This window comes from Schistocerca piceifrons, chromosome 5, assembly GCF_021461385.2.
Source record: "Schistocerca piceifrons isolate TAMUIC-IGC-003096 chromosome 5, iqSchPice1.1, whole genome shotgun sequence".
NCBI lineage: Eukaryota > Metazoa > Arthropoda > Insecta > Orthoptera > Acrididae > Schistocerca > Schistocerca piceifrons.
Genome location: NC_060142.1, coordinates 277,344,227 through 277,363,546, shown reverse-complemented (window position 1 = coordinate 277,363,546; position 19,320 = coordinate 277,344,227). Strand labels below are relative to the sequence as shown.

Below are 19,320 nucleotides of genomic sequence, written 5' to 3'. Positions count from 1 at the left end.
GTAATGTAAATGTCAAGAACGAACAAGTGGTCACCATCCCCGCACTTTTTCTATTTACTTATTGCGCAATTAAAAAGCCGTAAGCTAGTATTTTAAAACAGGTCGTATATTTTACACTTTTCATCATACAACAGCATACGCTGTCCCATACTACAAACAAATATTGTTTTAATAAAGAAATTAAAAGTAATACTAATGAGTTGCAAAGAAAAGTAAAAGAGGAGAGAGTATGTTTCATTTTTACCTCAGAAAAATTTTATACTTTTTCCTTACATCTCTTACAGTCAAGCCAGCAAATCCCCAGTCCCGATACATTAAAGAATCAAAGTCATGTGTATACAGCAGCTTCAAACGTCTGATATTTTCACAAATGAATTAATAGGTTAAATATTTGAGTAAAAGTTTAGAAAATATTTGAAATTATGTTTAAAGTTTGTTGGAAGTCGCTAAGCGCTTTTTACCGAACACTGGGCGAGTATAGTCTGGGTAATTTTCACTTCGTTTTTTAAAAAAGTAAATGTCTCAAGCATCCCAGTGTTTGTGACGTAATATCTCCTGATCTAGGTCTTACAGCTGTATAACTTTGCTAGTACATTCAGTTGTATATGTGGATACTGTCTGCAAAATATGTTCCAAATATGGTTAATACTAAAGAAATAATTGATTAAAACGTCATGCAGTTTCACTGCATAAACTGTGAAAATATAGTAAGCGACAGACGTTTTTTCCTTTCATCATTTGTGTGGGTTTCAGCAAGAAAAATTGTCCGAAACGGTTGAAATTGTGTGTGAAGTTTGTAGGACGTCACTCATTTTCCAATACGGGATTAATACAGACGAGTAACTTGGGCACAGCGAGCAACGTTGCCTCAAGACAAACACACAGTTTATAGCTCTAATACTGGTCTTATTGCGTGAAGCTTTTAACGTAATATTATAGCTCTTAAATCTTATAAATTCGGTAATAATTACATGAAATATTGAAAATATACCTGCAAGAGGGACTGTGAACCATGAACCAGGTGGCTGTTTAGTACTTTAGATTACTGGTTATCATCAGTGGCTTATCGCAAACGTCAGTTTCTCCACGACCGTATATTTGACCATGAGTTGATAAGAGAAATTTTCAACATAGCCAATTATTCAGCTAGCTAGCCGTACGATCGTACCGAGTCTAAATGAGTCGTCGCCGTCGCAATCAAAATCTCGCTATCACCATCGTCGTCATTATGATGATCTCTACCATAATCGCCATCCTGATCGACAGCAACCATTTTATATTCACTGCTCATAAAGGACTGCTTTTGACTTTCCCACGCATTAGGTGTTCAGCAGTAAGCATCCATGCTGCCACATATTTTCCAATGCAGTCTACTCATCTTCAATTCGGCCGTCGTTTGGATCTTCCTTACTACTTTCAATCCAACAAATAACGCCCCTTGTTCATCCACCATATATCCGGCTGGCTACACATTTTACGTCGTCATCCGTCCCAATACAGTCACAGTAACGCCTTCCTTTCCAGTCTATTCCTTTATCACTTTCTCTGTCTTGTTCCAATATACATCTTACCACTTCTAACTGATAAAATCCCTCTTCTTTAATTTTTTTTAGTATTATAGTCCAAGCTGACCGACACTAACAGAAAATATTAACACACACTGATCTTAAACATTTTGTTTCAAAGACACTGGAAGTTTAATCTTTGTACGTTGCATGAAACACTGTGGCAGCTGGCAGCGCTTTTAGTTCCAACTGTGAAGCACAAACGGCTGCTGGCGGTGCCTAATCCATGTCACTGATGAAAATAAAAGAGTTGTCTATACAGTTGCGGCAACAACGATGCGTTACGTGATTCGTTATGGTAGGCGCTAGAAGCAGTCATGTCAGGTTCACTTTAACCGTCAGTCCACTTCTTTTGCCGTAAGGACTATTATCCTGAAACGTGGTCCTGACTAAATACAAGGTTTCTCTGTTGTTACGATTATATGAGAGAGAACTTCTGGGAGCCGAAAACGGAGTTTCGAGAACTGTTTTTCGAACTGTTTTCCGTTGTCGTGTTAACATGTTAAAGTGCGACATTTTGCTAGACCGGTCAAAAATCGGTTTTCCGATCGTCACTTGTTTCATATACATTGAGATGACAAAAGTCATGGGGTACCTCCTATCATCGTGTCGGACCTCGTTTTGCTCAGCGTAGTGCAGCAGCTCGACGTGGTATGGAGTCAACAAGTAGTTGGAAGTCCCCTGCAGAAGCATTGAGCCATGATACCTTTATAGCCGTCCAAAATAGCGAAAGTGTTGCCGGTGCAGGATTGACCTCTCCATTGCCTCATAAATGTTCGATTCATGACGGGCGATCTGGGTGGCCAAATCATTCGCTCGAATTGTCCAGAATGTTCTGACATGGCGCACTGTCATCCATAAAGTTTCCATCGTTGTTTGGGAACCTGAAGTCCATGAATGCCTGCAAATGGTCTCGAAGTAGTCGAACATAACCATTTCCAGTAAATGATCGGTTCAGTTAGACCAGATGACCCAGTCCATTCCATGTAAACACAGCCCACACCATTTGGAGCCAAGACCAACTTGCATAGTGCACTCTTGTTGACAATTTGGGTCCATGGTTTCTTGGGGTCTGCGCCACACTTGAAACCCGCCAGCAGCTCTTACCAACGGATATCTGAATACATCTGACCAGGACACGGTTTTCTAGTCGTTTATGGTCCAACACATATGGTCAGGAGCCTAGGAGAAGCTCTGCAGGGGATGTGCTGGTAGCAAAGGCACTAGCGTCGGTCGTCTGCTACAGCTGCCCATTAATTTCAAATTTCACTAGTTCCCTAACGGATACCTACGTCCTATGTTCAACATGCGGTTATTTCACTCAGTGTTGCTTGTCTGTCAGCACTGACAACTCTACACAAATGACGCTGCTCTCGGTCGTTATACGAAGGCCGTCGGCCACTCCGTTGTCTGTGGTGAGGAGTAATGCCTGAAATCTGGTAATGACGCCACTTTCTTGACACTGTGGATCTCGGAATATTTTATTTGTAACGATTTCCGAAATGGAATGTTCCATGAATCTAGCTCCAACTACCATTCCGGGTTCAAATTCTGTTAATGCCCATCGTACGGTCACAATCACGACAGAAACGTTTTCACACGAATCACCTGAGTACAAATGACAGCTCCGAGAATGCACTGCCATTTTATGCGTTGTATACGCGTTACCACCTGTTTGTGCATGTCGTTATCCCATGCGTTTTGTCACCTCACTGTAAATCGTCTCTGAAAATAACCTGTTCAAGTTTCTGTTGCGGTCAGTACAATGGCTGTTTCTCTTCATTTAAACTTCGGAGGCACACAGCTTCATGCTCATTCTGTTTCTAACATTTCTTCAGCACACAAAAAGTTACTCCGTCCAAATTAGCCGAAAATTTTCTAAAACAAGACTTAACATGACAATTCAGGCGCATTGGTTGTTGTGCGTTTACAGGCAAGCGAAAATCGATTATACGGGGTGTTCAAAAAGTCTCTCCGCAGTGCCGTATGATTGTTCGCCTGCCTGCGTTACTTCCCTTCAAGTGGACTCTCCGAACATTCCACTGTTTCTATTTATCTCGGCCAGCGTCAGTAGTATCGTTGGTGTTTGCCGTTACGTGTTGACGTGAACGTTTAAGTTTAGTTCCTTTTTCCGTTTGTTTCGTTTTTGTCACTGTTAAAATGCTAACCTTTGAAGAACGTGTGTTTTTAGTCTACCAATTGTTCAAAGCTGGCGGTAAATACATAGTTTCAGTTCCTCAAATATTTAAATCAGTTTTCCCGATGACAACACTACCACATCGCGATACTGTGCGAGACTTGATTAACAAATTTCGAAGTACGGGTTCAGTGACAGATGCACCGAAAAGTGGTCTTCCCAGCGTTTTGTCTGACGATAAACTACTCGATATTTCTGATAAAATGTCCACGAGTTCGAAAAATTCAGTAAGAAAACACGCCCATGAAATCGATGTCAGTGTCGGAACGGCCCACACAGCTGTAAGTAAAAAATTAGAACTTTTCCCATACAAAGCGACAGTCGTGCAAGAACTGAAAAATACTGACCATGGCAAGAGGCCGCATTATTGTCAATGGTTCAAAAATTTCGTTCAACAAAATGGAAGGGATATTCGTAATGAAACGTTTTTCAATAGTGAGGCGTGGTTTCATTTATCCGGGTACATGAACTCGCAAAATTCTCGTATGTGGAGTACTGCAAATCCATTGTGTATTCATGAGGAACCACTTCAAAATGGCTCTGAGCACTGTGGGACTTAACTTCTGTCATCAGTCCCCTAGAACTTGGAACCACTTAAACCTAACTAACCTAAGGACATCGAACACATCCATGCACGAGGCAGGATTCGAACCTGCGATCGTAGCGGTCACGCGGTTCCAGACTGAAGCGCCTAGAGCCGCACGGCCACGCCGGCCGGCGAGGAACCACTGTGCAAATAGGAGTTTGGATTGCAATTTCTAGACGTCGGATTGTGGGTCCCATATTTTTCAACAAAACAATAAACGCACAACGACACTGCAGTGACACTATGTACCCATTCATAGGAGAACTTGTGTTAAGTGAAACACTGAACAGTTATGTTCAACAAGATGGTGCAACCGCGCATACAGCTCGCGTTTCAATGTCACTGTTTGCTGATGTTTTTGGTGATGGCATAATTTCACAGTGACTTTGGCCTCCACGATCGCCTGACCCAACACCATCTGACTTTTCCTGCTGTGGTGCAGCGAAAGCAAAAAACTATAAAAACCATCCAAAATCCATCGATGAATTGAAAACTGCAATATTCACTTTCACTGCTTCTGTTACAGAAGAAATGTTACAGCTTGTGTTTGGAAACATGATTAGACGAATGGAATTGTGTATTCAACAACAGAGGAGGGGGGGGGGGCACTTTTCAACATTTAATGTGAAAATCTGTAAAAATTAATAACTTACATTTCACTGAGTTTCATTTCGGTACATTCACTGAGGCATGCGGCACGCGCAGCTAACAATCATACGGCACTGCGGAGAGACTTTATGAACACCCCGTAGAAGAGGAGACAGCTACAGTAGCATTTCCAGAAATGACATACAAGAGTTTACATGAGCAAGTAGGACTGGTTACTGGGAAATCAGTTCACGATATCCGGTTTAAGGAGTAGCGTGTAAACGTAGTGTAGAACCTCAGCTTTTAGGGTATGCATGCAACGAGCCCAACATTTGAGACAGGCGAGACAGTAATGGAGTGTGTGACGTACCGACCACCATGAGCGTGAAGTCGAAGCCGCGCTTGACGGCCTTGCGGTAGACCTGGTTGGGCAGGTTGGCGAAGCCGACGTAACCGTCGAGCTCCTTGGTGCGGCGCTCGGGCACGCGCTCGCGCTCCGTCTTGCTGGCGGCGCAGCTGTCCTTGTCGCGCTCGGCGCGCGCCGCCGCGTAGCTCTCCTTGTTGTCGGGCTGCGGGGGCGGCGGCGGCCGCTGCAGCTGCAGCTCCTTGGCGACGGCGGGGGCGGCCGGCGGCGGCGCCGCGGGCTGCGGGCTCGGCGCGGGGGCGGGCGCCGCGGGCGACGGCGTCGACGCATTGTGCGTCGGGCCGCCGCCGCCGCTGTTGTTGTTGCTGATGCTGTTGGGCAGAGACGTGGGGCCGGACGACGACGTCACCGGCAGCTCATTCTTGAAGAACAGCTCCCGCTTACTCTGCAGCTGCAACACCACACAAAACGGAACGTGCTTTCAGGACCTGACCGTCATATCGCTCTAGCGTGCCAGCAACAGCAAAGGACAATTGCGTTTATTAGTGCTGGACACACACACACACACACACACACACACACACACACACACACAATATATACAGGGTGGTCCATCGATAGTGACCGGGCCAAGTATCTCAAGAAATAAGCATCAAACGAAAAAACTACAAAGAACGAAACTCGTCTAACTTGAAGTGGGAAACCAGATGGCGCTATGGTTGGCCCGCTAAATGGCGCTGCCATAGCTTGAACGGATCTCAGCCGTTTTTTAAGCAGAAACCCCTATTTTTTATTACGCATTCGAGGTATAGTGAAGCAAGGGATACAACCCGTCGGCTTTGACCAATGACGTCATACATTACTCATAGATAGTAATGTCTTTACTTCGAGGCATAGATAATAAAACAGTTCTGTGTTCCGGATAAGCGCTATCATTGTACATTAAAATTATTCGCAATGATATTCAGGTAATTTGGAGTATTAGTTTATTATTGTAGAGCAATTTATACTGTCTTGTTTTCGTTTATAGGAATGGATTTGTCTGTTTGTGGGTATGTAATTTTCGTTACTGTCTGTCTAGGCGAGCTTCGGTTATTCCACGATATTTCCGTGTGGTAAGTTCACTTTTCCATTTGCTTCTTTCACTGTATTTCACTATTTTGACATATTTCACTGTTTTATTCCACCAATATGTGTATTTTCGTGTTGTGAAGTACGTAATAGAAATTTCTCAGCCGTCGATCTTCTTTCGTTTCCCAGCACTAATATCAGTACATTTTCGAATGTGTACTTGCTGTATCACAGGTGAAACCCCTGACACAACAAAAATTTGTATCCCATCCTTCACTTCGCCTTTACACCGACACTATATATGTATGTCAATTGGCGAGCAAGATACAAATGTTGCGTATAGCTATAGAGCTCAAGTAACGGATGGGATACTATTAGCGTCCAAGGCAACAAGAAAACTGTACCCCATAGTGAAATACGGGATACAAATTCTACGTGTGTTGTCTTCTTGTCTCCGTGTAGTTCAGTTGTGGTACAGGTTGCAAATGTAACTTACGTCTATTTCCACCTTTTCGTTACCACTGTACATATACAGAGGTCAACGGAAGTCTGGTATACACATATTACATACGTAGGTCCCTCTGTCATCAGTAGTACTGATATGTACGTAAGAAAGGACTGTTAGAAATAGCGGAGACGAAATAAACAACACATCTACAATTTATATCCCGTGTTCCACTTACGGTTTACTGAAGCGGAGGATACATCGTTCAAGTGAAGAACAGGACAGTAATGCTAGTGAAAACGAAGAAATCGACCTACGACAAACACTTATTCCGTACTGTACTTCAGCAACACACTTCGAGTCAGCTTTTAATGTGTATCGGGTGTTTGATTTACGGTTTAGTGAAGCAAGGGATACAGAGTTCAGGTGAACAACAGGACAGCAATGCTAGTTGAAACTAAGAAATCGACGTACCCTGACCTTGTATCCCGTACTGCACTTAAGCAATACAGTTCTAAAGAGTTTCGAGATACAACTGACATACATGTAACGTGATGTATTCCTTGCTAGTAATATATTTCATTCATTTCTTTCCGTTGTATTTTGCGGAGAAATACTAAGATACAAACTCGCGATATCGTTAACGTGAAAATACTTCTGGCCCTTATATATGTGAAGTACAGTTTTTCTCTCTTGCATTCCTTTGTTTTTGAACATTCTTCTCAGCTCTTTCATCTTTGTAATACATGCTCTCTGGCCAATTCCGACGTCATTGGTCAAAGCCGACGCGTTGTATCCCCTGCTAAACTACACCCCACATTCGTATAGTACGTAAAGAAATATGAATGTTTCAGTTGGACCACTTTTTCCGTATAAGTACGTGGTATCACGTAACATTCCGCCAGTGCGGACGGTATTTGCTTCGCGATACGTTACCCGTGTTAAAATGGACCGTTTACCAATTGCGGAAAAGGTCGATATCGTGTTGATGTATGGCTATTGTGATCAAAATGCCCAACGGGCGTGTGCTATGTATGCTGCTCGGTATCCTGGACGACATCATCCAAGTGTCCGGACCGATCGCCGGATAGTTACGTTATTTAAGGAAATAGGAAGTGTTCAGCCTCATGTGAAACGTCAACCACGACCTGCAACAAATGATGATGCCCAAGTAGGTGTTTTAGCTGCTGTCGCGGCTAATCCGCACATCAATAGTAGACAAACTGCGCGAGAATCGGGAATCTCAAAAACGTCGGTGTTGAGAATGCTACATCAACATCGATTGCACCCGTACCATATTTCTATGCACCAGGAATTGCATGGCGACGACTTTGAACGTCGTGTGCAGCTCTGCCACTCGGCACAAGGGAAATTACGGAACGATGACAGATTTTTTGCACGCGTTAATCACCAACAGCGGTAACGTAAACCGGCATAATATGCACCATTGGGCAACGGAAAATCCACGATGGCTGCGACAAGAGGAACATCAGCGACCTTGGCGGGTTAATGTATGGTGCGGCATTATGGGAGGAAGGATAATTGCCTCCCCATTTTATCGATGGCTATCTAAATGGTGCAATGTATCCTGATTTCCTACGTAATGTTCTACCGATGTTACTACAAGATGGTTTCACTGCATGACAAAATGGCGATGTACTTCCAACATGACGGATGTCCGGCACACAGCTCGCGTGCGGTTGAAGCAGTACTGAATAGCATATTTCATGACAGGTGGATTGGTCGTCGAAGCACCATACCATGGCCCGCATGTTCACCGGATCTGACGTCTCCGGATTTCTTTCTGTGGGAAAAGTGGAAGGATATTTGCTATCGTGATCCACCGACAGCACCTGACAACATGCGTCAGCGCATTGTCAATGCACGTGCGAACACTACGGAAGGCGAACTACTCGCTGTTGAGAGGAATATCGTTACACGCATTGCCAAACGTATTGAGGTTGACAGACATCATTTCGAGTATTTATTGCATTAATGTGGTACTTACAGGTAATTACGCTGTAACAGCATGCGTTCTCAGAAATGATAAGTTCACAAAGGAACAACCGAAATAAAATGTTCAAACGTACGTACATTATGTATTTTAATTTTAAAAACCTACCTGTTACCAACTGTTCGTCTAAAATTGTGAGCCATTTTTTTCTATTACAGCGCCATCTATCACAAAGCGAAAAACGCGGTCCAACTAAAACATTCATATTTCTTTACGTACTACACGAATGTGTAATAAAAATGGGCAGGCGTTTGGGACGTAACAATCTCCTCAAAGTCGCTTACGTCAATTGACGTCCCTGTCAGCGGTCTGTATAGTCGCTACAATGATTCCTCATGTCTCTCTGCTCCGCTTATACAGGCCGAACATTAATAAAAACCGACAAACTGCCGGGACGGATTCCTGACTGGAAATGGAGGGAGAGAGATCCCACGAACACGTGTCCGGAAATGCATCGTTGCCGCGGTAGATTACAATTCCACCCGTTCTGAACGCTACTATACCGTCTCAACTACTACGTAACCTCATTCCGTCAGGATCAGAAGAAAGAAAATCTTGTAAGCCAGCAATAAAACAATTTTTTTTCCAAACAAGCAGTTCTCTAAGACACTCTAATAAAATTGCGATTTGTCGGTTCTTGTGTCAAACTGATTGCCTCAATTTCCAGATGTTTGAGACACATTAACGGTAAACCGTGTCGCCGGGATAACACGTACTTTGCTCGGTTTGTTGGTTTGAGCGGAGCACAATGAAAAACACAATATAGATAAACGTTGTTGTGAAGTGTCGTGTGGTTATAATTTGGGTGCAGCGACTCACAGAGGCCCAGTGCGGGCTCTAATTACCGAATGGCTGCGAAACTTGGTAGATATACGTTAATGCGGAAACGATTCAGCCTCAGTATTGGTTCTTATGTGCAAATATGGCGCTGTGAATGCAAGAAAGATATATAGAAATGTTTCCATGTAATGGATTAGAAACGGGACGTGGGCATTAAAGGTAAAAAAAAGAAAAAAAAGAGGAAGGCAATGAGTTTATTATTAACCGCCGCTTACACAATTCGATCAATATAAGCACTGGAGACGTCGAAGAGATGCTGTAGAGCGCCATATTTGCATTGGCCAAATTCAGTTCTAATTTTTTCCAGCCTAAATTGGTTCCACATTAACGCATTAGCATATTTATCAAGTTTCGCAGCGATACAATAATTACAGCCCACGCTGGACCTACTTGAGTAGTTGCACTTTCATTATAACCACCCGATAAAGAAATTTGGTTACGATATGTTGTTCCAGTAACATTAAGGAAAATATTTGGTGAACGCGTAGAGCGGCCGTGAGACAGTCATTAAGTGACTAACACTTTGCTTTCCTCCTCTTCAGACAGCAGCTTACATATTTGGTGGCAGTTTCCTGAACTTCAAAGCTGATCTTCAAAAATTCCACATCCGCCTTTAATGGACTTTTGAATCCTGTTAACATCATGTACAACTCGTCCGAGGACTTATGGCACTCCTATTTATTATTTGAACGACCAATTCGGCTCTTACGTTCACTTTTTCTTTGGTATCTCTGCCTTTTGACTATTCCCACAGGCGAAAAAATCTTAAGGGTAAAGTCCGGGTACCTTTGTGCATGACAAAAGTTTTCCAGTGAATACTGGATTGGCAACTATAATGTGCTGGGACCATGTCCTGCTGGAAGAACATGCCAGTTCTTGTAGCCAAAGGAACCTCGTCCAACAATGCTAGAAGTTGGTTTCGAAGAAAGTCTACATAACGATGCCGTGTAAGATGATGCGACAACACAACAGGCTTACTCAGCTGATTGTCTGTCATAAAACACCATCCACTTGCTGAAAACCTTTCTCGAAAATAAAATGCCTTCATCAATAAACAGTATTAATGGGATGAATACTTTCAACCAACTTGATAATATCTTTTATTTCATCAACACACTGTTCATTCAAGTATGACAGCTGGGCACTGCACGAGTCCCACGCAGTTTAATGAAAACGCGAGCAAATACTCTTCAGTCTGGTACTCTGACGTTAGGAAAAACGTCTACTGTATTCCCTACAAGTGGTGGTGGTGGTGGTGGTGGTGGTGGTGGTGGTAGTAGTGGTAGTAGTAATAGTAGTAGTAGTAGTAGTATTTCCATTACAAAATCGATACTCATATACCAAATACGGCATGCTCAGCATTTGTAAATATTAGGTCTACAACTTTGTTCCCGCCGTTTTGCAATACATAGCAGTAGCATCAAGTGGTGGTACATGTGGTAGGTCGTAAGTGCCACAAAATAAGCTTAGGCATTCCTGAACATAATACAAACACAATCAAAATATTAGTTGAATTGTGATTGCGTTATAACGTTAGTCCCGATTGAATATGTCAACTTACGAACCCAGTTCTCGTCATTTGCGGGAAGTTTTAATTTTCTGCTTTAACACGAAGTAATCTGTGGCCGAGGCTCATAAAATTATGTGTAACACCTGTGGCGAAGCACTTACTAGAGGAAGAACGTGCAGGGAACAGTTCCAACGCTTCAAGAACTGTGATTTTAGGTCGTTATCGAAAGCAATTCATGCGTCTGAGCCGAGCACTGGAAGACAAACGGCCAAAAGACAGCGATAGACACAAAACTGTGATTTTGCACTGTGACGCATGTCGCAAAATCCGTCAAAACATTCTTGGAAAGGGTGAAATGGAATGATTACCACCTTTTTCGATCAGTGGCATACGGCCTGGCAGACCAAAACTTCCAGTCGTATGAGCAAGTGCAAACTTACGTCTATCTCCTCAAAAAACGCCCAGTTCTTTCGTCGCACGGCGAAAGCAAAGTTGTAGACTTAATACGTGCAGCACGCTTAAGCGATGCAGTGTGCAAACTAAAGCACAACTTGAGTTTCAAAACAAAAATGACAATACATAAATAATCCGATAGCAACTGGAATTCCAACACGTGAAAACTTTTAACGTGACTAGCTGTATCTCAGAGAACAATAAAAATTGGACGTGCGTTATGCGAAATGTTTTATGCAATTAAATTACTCTATTCTACCATCTCCTAAAATATTTACTATTTCTAAACCAATGGAAATGACTATGTATAATAATTTGGCGCGTTTCGTATAGTGTCGTGCGTTATTCCCATTGAAAATGAAATGGCGTGTGACGAGGGCCTCCCGTCGGATAGACCGCTCGCCTGGTGCAAGTCTTTCGCTTTGACGCCACTTCGGCGACTTGCGCGTCGATGGGGATGAAATGATGATGATTACGACAACACAACACCCAGTCCCTGAGCGGAGAAAATCTCCGACCCAGCCGGGAATCGAACCCGGGCCCTCAGGATTGACAGTCTGTCGCGCTGACCACTCAGCTACCGGGGGCGGACGTTATTCCCATTATTTAGTACCAATATCAGACACACCTATCACGGAGCAGCTGTCAATAGATCGGGCTCAGTAAGTCTACTTTTGCAAAAAGTGGATCCGACAGCGTGCAGAATATGATTTATCGAGCCTGCTCCACTTACTGCTATACGAGCCGAGCCAGCTACTTCGCCGCAATAAAAACGAACGAGCGGATACCCTTGGGCTGACAGCGGGAGCTCGACATGCGTCGCGCAATTCTACACATCAACTCTAATCTCTGTGTGGCGAACAAGACACTTGACGCCACTGGCCTTTCTATTCATAGTCTCAGTCACACATGGAAAAATAACAATCTGTCACAGCAGCTAGGAAGAAAAGACAACCATCCTCAAATATAGTCCGGGAAAACTAGCAAACATACACAGTGATTATTATACTTCATTCGTATAATAAAAGGTATTTTCTTCGTTGTGGAACTACATCTATATCTGCACTCCGCATGCTCACGAACAGTTCCCGGGAAGAAATAATGCCGGTAAGCCTCGGTGTGACTCTAATATCTCAAATTTTATCTCTGTGGTCATTCCGCGAGATATATGTAGCAGGAAGCAGTCTAGGAACGTAAACTCTCGGAATTTTAACAGTCAGACACATCGTGATGTAGAACGCCCGTCTTGCCGCCCTCTCTTCGTGTCCATACGAGGATGGTATCTGTTCTTTCGGACATGTCTGAAAGAACAGATACCGTTGGTGATCTTGCAGCTACTGAAGAATGAAATTACAATGAAATCCAGGCCTTTAGGTGCTTACAGACATTGATAAATATCAAAGGGGAGAGTTGAAAATGTGTGCCCCGACGAGGACTCGAGCCACTAAAAATTTAGTGTGTGGACAGTAAGGTGGGAATGTGGATCTCACGGGGAGCGTGCAAGAGATAAGTCCCTGCAGTCCACTTTCCTATGTGTCCTCGGTGGCTCAGACGGCTAGAGCGTCTGCCATGTAAGGAGGAGATCCAGGGTGCGAGTTCCGGTCGGGACACACATTTTGAACTGTCGTCGTTGATATTTATCAACGCCTGTAAGCAACTAAAGGTCTCGATTTCATTGTAATTTCATTCTCTTGGTGTCTGCCGCTGGAGTTGGCTAGGAATTCTCGTGGCGCTTTCGCGGTTGCTAAATGAATCCGCCAGTCTTAGAATATTCTCTGTTTCCTTTATCAGTCCTATCTGTCACGGAAGCCATACTGACGAGCAATATTCAAGTACTCGTCGAACAAGGGTTTTGTGAGCTACTTCCTCTATGGGTGAACTTCACTTCCTGAGAAATCTACCAACGAATGTCTGGTTGTGCCTTGCCTAAGATTAGTTTTATATGGTCGTTCAACTTCAAGCCACTCCATACGCATATCTTTAGGAATTTTACGGATGTGATTGGTTCCAGTGATTCTTCTGCAGTCTATCTGCATTTCGCTACAATTTTCTCGCTTTGCGACTTCTCTGTCTACAGCAGCATTATCCGCTAAAAGCTTATTGGAACTCCCGACAGAGTGCTCTAGGTGGTTTATATACACTGACAAAATTAAAGATCCTGTAGTGCTCCCTTGCGGTACGCCTCAAGTGACTTATGTCTGAAATTGTCCCTCCGTTGAGAATGCCACGGTGTGTTTCGTTTGCTAGAAACTCTTCATCCACTCACAAATTTGGTCCGACATTCTGTATTCGTAATTTTTCATTACGTGGCGGCAGTGCGGAGCTGAATCGAATGCCTTCCAAAAATTAAGGAACGCTGCATGAACCTGGTCGCCGGTATGTACTGACTACTGGGTCTCGTGGACATATAGAGCGAGTTGGGTGTCGCATATTACCTTCCAGGTCAAGCAAGCTGAAAGAAGTCGAGGTGAATGGAGTGTTCGGACGTGCCTTTTACCACATCTTGAATGAAATGACCCCGTTTGTTGGTGCACTATTCAACGTGTCTACAAGGAATGGTGTACCAGTCGCAACATGGTACGCGCCATAAGAACAGTAATCATTAAAATCTACTCTGTTATGAGACGAGTGTCATGCTTTGACAGTCACAATCTGCACCAAACCCGACAGGAACTGCTTTCAGTGAATGCAGTTACATCTCAACCGGTCTTCCAGCGAACTTTAAGAATGGAGCTGCATGAAATTGGTATTTCGAGGCGAGTAGCTCATAAAACGTCATTGCTTACAGTGGCACACGAAGCTGTCTTCAATGCGCAAAAAGAGACAATAGCTGCCTGGTGGCGCCTAATGGTTCGACAGTTTCAAGTGGTACACCGACGGCCGACTGATGCGTTTAACCCGCAATGCGTGGACATTGTATTTCTGGCCGTAGGTGGTTCTGTGGTGTGTGTGTGTGTGTGTGTGTGTGTGTGTGTGTGTGTGTGTGTGTGTGTGTGTGTGTTTTTTTTTTTTTTTCAAACCACGACGTGGACACACTCATTCAAGTTACCATAAAAATGACACTTTTTTTACTTCTACATTCTCCATAACCAAATGTTGCTCTTTCATCTACATTTTCATGATTAGAATGCTGTGGACACTCTCCTCTTCGAAGATGATGACAGCCGTGTACACAGGGCTGCACATGTGTGTTCCTGATTTGACGAACAGTCAGACACCCTATCGCATGTCGACTGATGCGGCGAATCACCCGACGTTAATCCCACAGAAAATGTCTGCGACTATTTGGGACAACTGGTTGAAGCCTAGCTCCCACATCCCATTAGTTTAGTAGCTATCTGGGCTCTAATCATCCATGAGTGTGTACATCTGAATAAGGAATATCTAAAGATAATTTGTGGATACACTTTAACGGCAAATCGAAGCCAATATCAAGGCCAGAGACGCTGTTAGGGGGGGGGGGGGAGTTTTTTACTCGTAGAAAGGACTTCTATATCTCATTCACGATAACACAGAACTGACAGTTGAGCGTGGAGAGAAGGAACGTTCTTGATTCGCCGTTACGCAAAGCGCAATATGGTGTAGGTAGCAGGAACCACATACGTCTGCAAGGGGGAGGAGGATGCGCCACTTGCCCACTTACCCTGGAATCCGGAGTACAAAGTTTTTATTCATTACAGAGTTCTGAAACTCTCCTAAAAGTGAGTGGACATCAGGTATACATTTTTGTTCTTGTGGTATGGCACGCCCCTAAACTGACCAATTCACTGATATCAAGCACGGCAATTTTTCACGTCTTGCCTGCTTCACCGCCTACCCCCTTGATAAATTTATGCAGGCGCCCATGGCAGCAGATGTGAAGTCCCATAATGGATAAGTCAGCACGTTCACGTTAACGTGCAGTTGCAGGCTCGTAACAGTCTTATTACTTCCCTAACCTATTTCACAGTTAGCTTCACACATTTCGGTCAAGAAACTTAGCGCAATGAGAAATCATATATGAACAAATCACAATGATTTTGTTGCAGACCGCTACTGTCGTCCTCAGCTGACAACTGGCGGATCAGGCATGACAATTGTGCACAGGACATAGTGTGCGCCCAAATTCGTGGTCTGTTTGGTTGTTGCTGTGGTAGGTGTTCTGTAAACAACTACGGTTTGTTCACAGCGTTCTTAACGAAGGCTTCACCGTTTCAGGTCGGCTGAAGCTGGTAAAGTCGGTTAACCTCGGGCTACGACACTTGTGAGTCCGGCTGCCGCCAACATTGGCGATCTAACGACACAATATTTGTTATGTAGCACAGGCATTACGAAGTGACTATCGTGCCAAGCCAGCAAGCGCATGTGTACCGCCAGAACTGCGAGAGGGAAACTTAACTTGTTCCCCCGGAGCGCCACTCTCCCCGTGGTCGTCAGTGTGTTGGGCTTCGGTAGCCGGAACATGACTCCTCCGCTCCCTGTCAGTCACCTGCAAACTCGTCCACGACGTCGTGAACAAAATTCTACCTGTCACTTTGTTATTCTGATCAAGGTATAACAAATTTTATTTCGGGGTTACCATCTCTTCAAATTTGCATGTGAAATCTCAATCAACTTCTGGTGAGATACTGGACATAATCCTCCGCAGCCTTACAAAATGGTCGAGCAAAAACCGAGAAGGCAGTTTCGGATTAAGGGATTAACAACTAAGACACAAAAGCAGTCATTTGCTACCAGTTACAGCATTTAAATCAAACTGGAAGAACAATCGGCAATATGGAAGGCATTGCGCAAAAATAGGGAGGAAGACTCTTTGATTACAAGTCTGCAGAACAACCACTGGACGCAGTCGCGTGCATAAAATATCTGAGTACGCGTAAGTAACGATATACGTGCATTGGAACGACAGCGTAAAAATAATCGAACGTAAGGCAGAAGCCGGACAGATCCATTATAAAAATGCTCTGAAGATTAAGTCACCCCACGAAGCGTACGAAACCCTCGGTGGATCCGGATTTTAATATTGTTTGTCAGTCTGGGATATGTACCAGAAAAGATTGTTAGAGGAAATGAGAAGATCAGAAGAAGAGCAGGAATTTTCGTTACGTATTCAGTTAGTAAGTGCGAAAGCTTCACGGAGAGGCTCATCCAACTCCGGTGCATGAAAGGCGTTTTGCATCATGGTGTGGTTTACTGTTCAACTTCCGACAGCATGCTTTCGTCTAAGAGTCAATAAATACTCTCTACGGAGAGAGAAAAAAAAAATCCCGCACCATGATGAAGTTATGCAAATTTGCCACGAATTGATATTCACACAGGTACCGACGGAAACTGCAAAACTGAAAGTTTTACCGGCAGATGGATGAATGTGTGGCGCTGCAGTGCAATTTCACAGCGCAGTTGGCACAGATAATAAAAAGGGGCATAAAATTCTTTGCAAATTTTAATTCGTGCACACAGTTGGCCATTAACTATCCCCCGCATCTAGGGGTCTGAACAGTACACGTAGATGTCAGCATTTGAGAGAGGAAGTGTAGGTGGGCTCCAAGAGACCGGTTGGAGTAATCGGTGAATTGCTCGACATCTGAGTAGGGCGCGTTGCCACTATTTGAATTGGCAACAGTGATGAGTCGCACTTCGAACTCAACCGGCATAACTAGCGAAGATGTGTCTGTCACCCACTATATGGCTCGATAACCAGGTGTGATAGTCTCGGGTGCCATTTCATTTCGTAGCATAGAGCCTTTGGCTACTATCCGCTGCACCCTTACACCTCAGCGGTACTTGGACGATGTTTTACGTCCCGTTTTGTTGGTCTTCGTGACGAGCCGTCCTGGGCTTACATTTCGGTAACGTAATGCCCGCCCGGCGATAGTTTTACTGCTTGTCTTCGTGCTTGGCAATCCCTACCTTGGCCAGAAGGGTCGCCGGATTTCCATCCAATTCAAATGGTTCAAATGGCTCTGAGCTCTATGGGACTTAACATCTGAGGTCATCAGTCGTCTAGAACTTAGAACTACTTAAACCTAACTAATCTAAGGACATCACACACATCCATGCCCGAGGCTGGATTCGAATCTGCGACCGTAGCGGTCGCGCGGTTCCAGACTGAAGCGCCTAGAACCGCCCGGCCACAACGGCTGGCTCTCTCCAATTGAGAACTTTTGGAGCACTATGGGTAGGGCCTTCCAGTCATCTCGGGATTTTGACGATCTAACGCGCCAGTTGGACAGAATTTGGCACGGTATCCCTAAGGAGGACATCCAACAACTCTCTCAATCAACGCCACACCGAATAAATACTTGGATAAGCGCTCGAAGTGGACCAACGCGTTAATGTCTTGTTCAATTTGTGAAACTATTTCTTTCGAATAAATCATCAAATTTTTCTGAAATTTTAATCATTTGTTTGTCTGTACGTGTGCATCACATCGACCGATTTCCGTCCTATTCGGTAATTCCCTCGTGCTGTGATATTTTTTTTTATGTATGTTGCTACATCTTAGGTGTATGCCGCGAAAAGACCTTGAAGGTATAAATTAAGGCTTATCGGCACTCGTTCTTTCCGCGACCGTTCGTGGTTGGAACAGCAGAAGGGGAAGTGGCACTGTTACAGAAAGTCGCTCCGCCGCTTGCGGAGTGAGTAGGAGTTGTACAGTATGTCCGAAAAGTCTTTCCCTGGTTACATAAATTGATAACTCAAGCTAGAAGTAAGATACAAACATGAAACTGGTGTCTAATTGTTTACAATCTATCAAAGTTTTTTTCACACATAAGTAAACTTCCACTTCCATTGTTGCCCTATGACAGTACACGTCGATATGACTTTGCGGTCGAAATGCTATCACGTATTGAGGACGATGATGATTATCTCAGACGAATTGCCTTTTCCGACAAAGCGACCTTTTTTGTCAGTGGAGTAGTGAATCGCCAAAATGTGCGCATCTGGGGTTCACAACCCCCTGGCGAGGTCATGGGGTGCACCAGAGGCAGTCCAAAGGTGAATGTTTGGTGCGCGCTATTACACGATCGAATTATCGGGGCATTCTTCTTCGCTGAGGCTACTATCACATCTGCAGTGTATCTGGACATGTTGCAACTGTATGCTGTTCCTCAGCTGCTTCAGTATCACCCCGATGTCTTGTTTCAGCAAGACGTTGCACCGCCTCATTGGGGTTTGGACGTCCGTGGCTATCTCGATATGACCTTTCCTGGGCGATGGATTGGTCGTGGTGGGCCAACGGTTTGGCCTCCACGCTCTCCTGACATAATCCCATTAGACTTCTTTTTATGTGGTTATGTCAAGGACGAGGTCTACCGAACACGTGTACCTGATCTTGAAACCCTGCGGCAACGGATAACCACAGGCGTTGAATCGATCCCTCCAGTGATGTTGGCTAATGTGTGGACGGAAATTAAATATCGCCTAGATGTGCTGCGTGCTACCAAGGGTGCTCATGTGGAAGTTTACTGATATGTGAAAAAAACTTTAATAGTTTGTAAACAATTAGACACCAGTTTCATATCTGTATCTTACTTCTAGCCCGAGTTATCAATTTATGTAATCAGGGAAAGACTTTTCGGACACCCTGTAGATTAGGGCTACTGTTTGAGAGAGGAGGTCAGAGCCTGGAGACGGTCGTCGGTAAGCGAGACGGTGTGCGGCGTCGCCCTTCCGCCGGCTGGCGCGCGGCGGCAGTGACCTCCGC

General features: G+C 44.2%; 1 protein-coding gene across 1 annotated transcript in view; it reads right to left on the bottom strand.

Annotated features, from left to right (window-relative positions):
• The window catches only part of LOC124797870 (protein peanut), a 161,031-nt gene extending 155,483 nt beyond the window's left edge, over window positions 1-5,548 (bottom strand). Inside the window, exon 1 of the mRNA XM_047260958.1 lies at window positions 5,307-5,548. Coding sequence (XP_047116914.1) covers window positions 5,307-5,316 — 10 coding nt within the window. The 5' untranslated portion in view covers window positions 5,317-5,548. The remainder of the gene's footprint in view (window positions 1-5,306) is intronic.
• Between the last annotated feature and the right edge of the window lie 13,772 nt (window positions 5,549-19,320).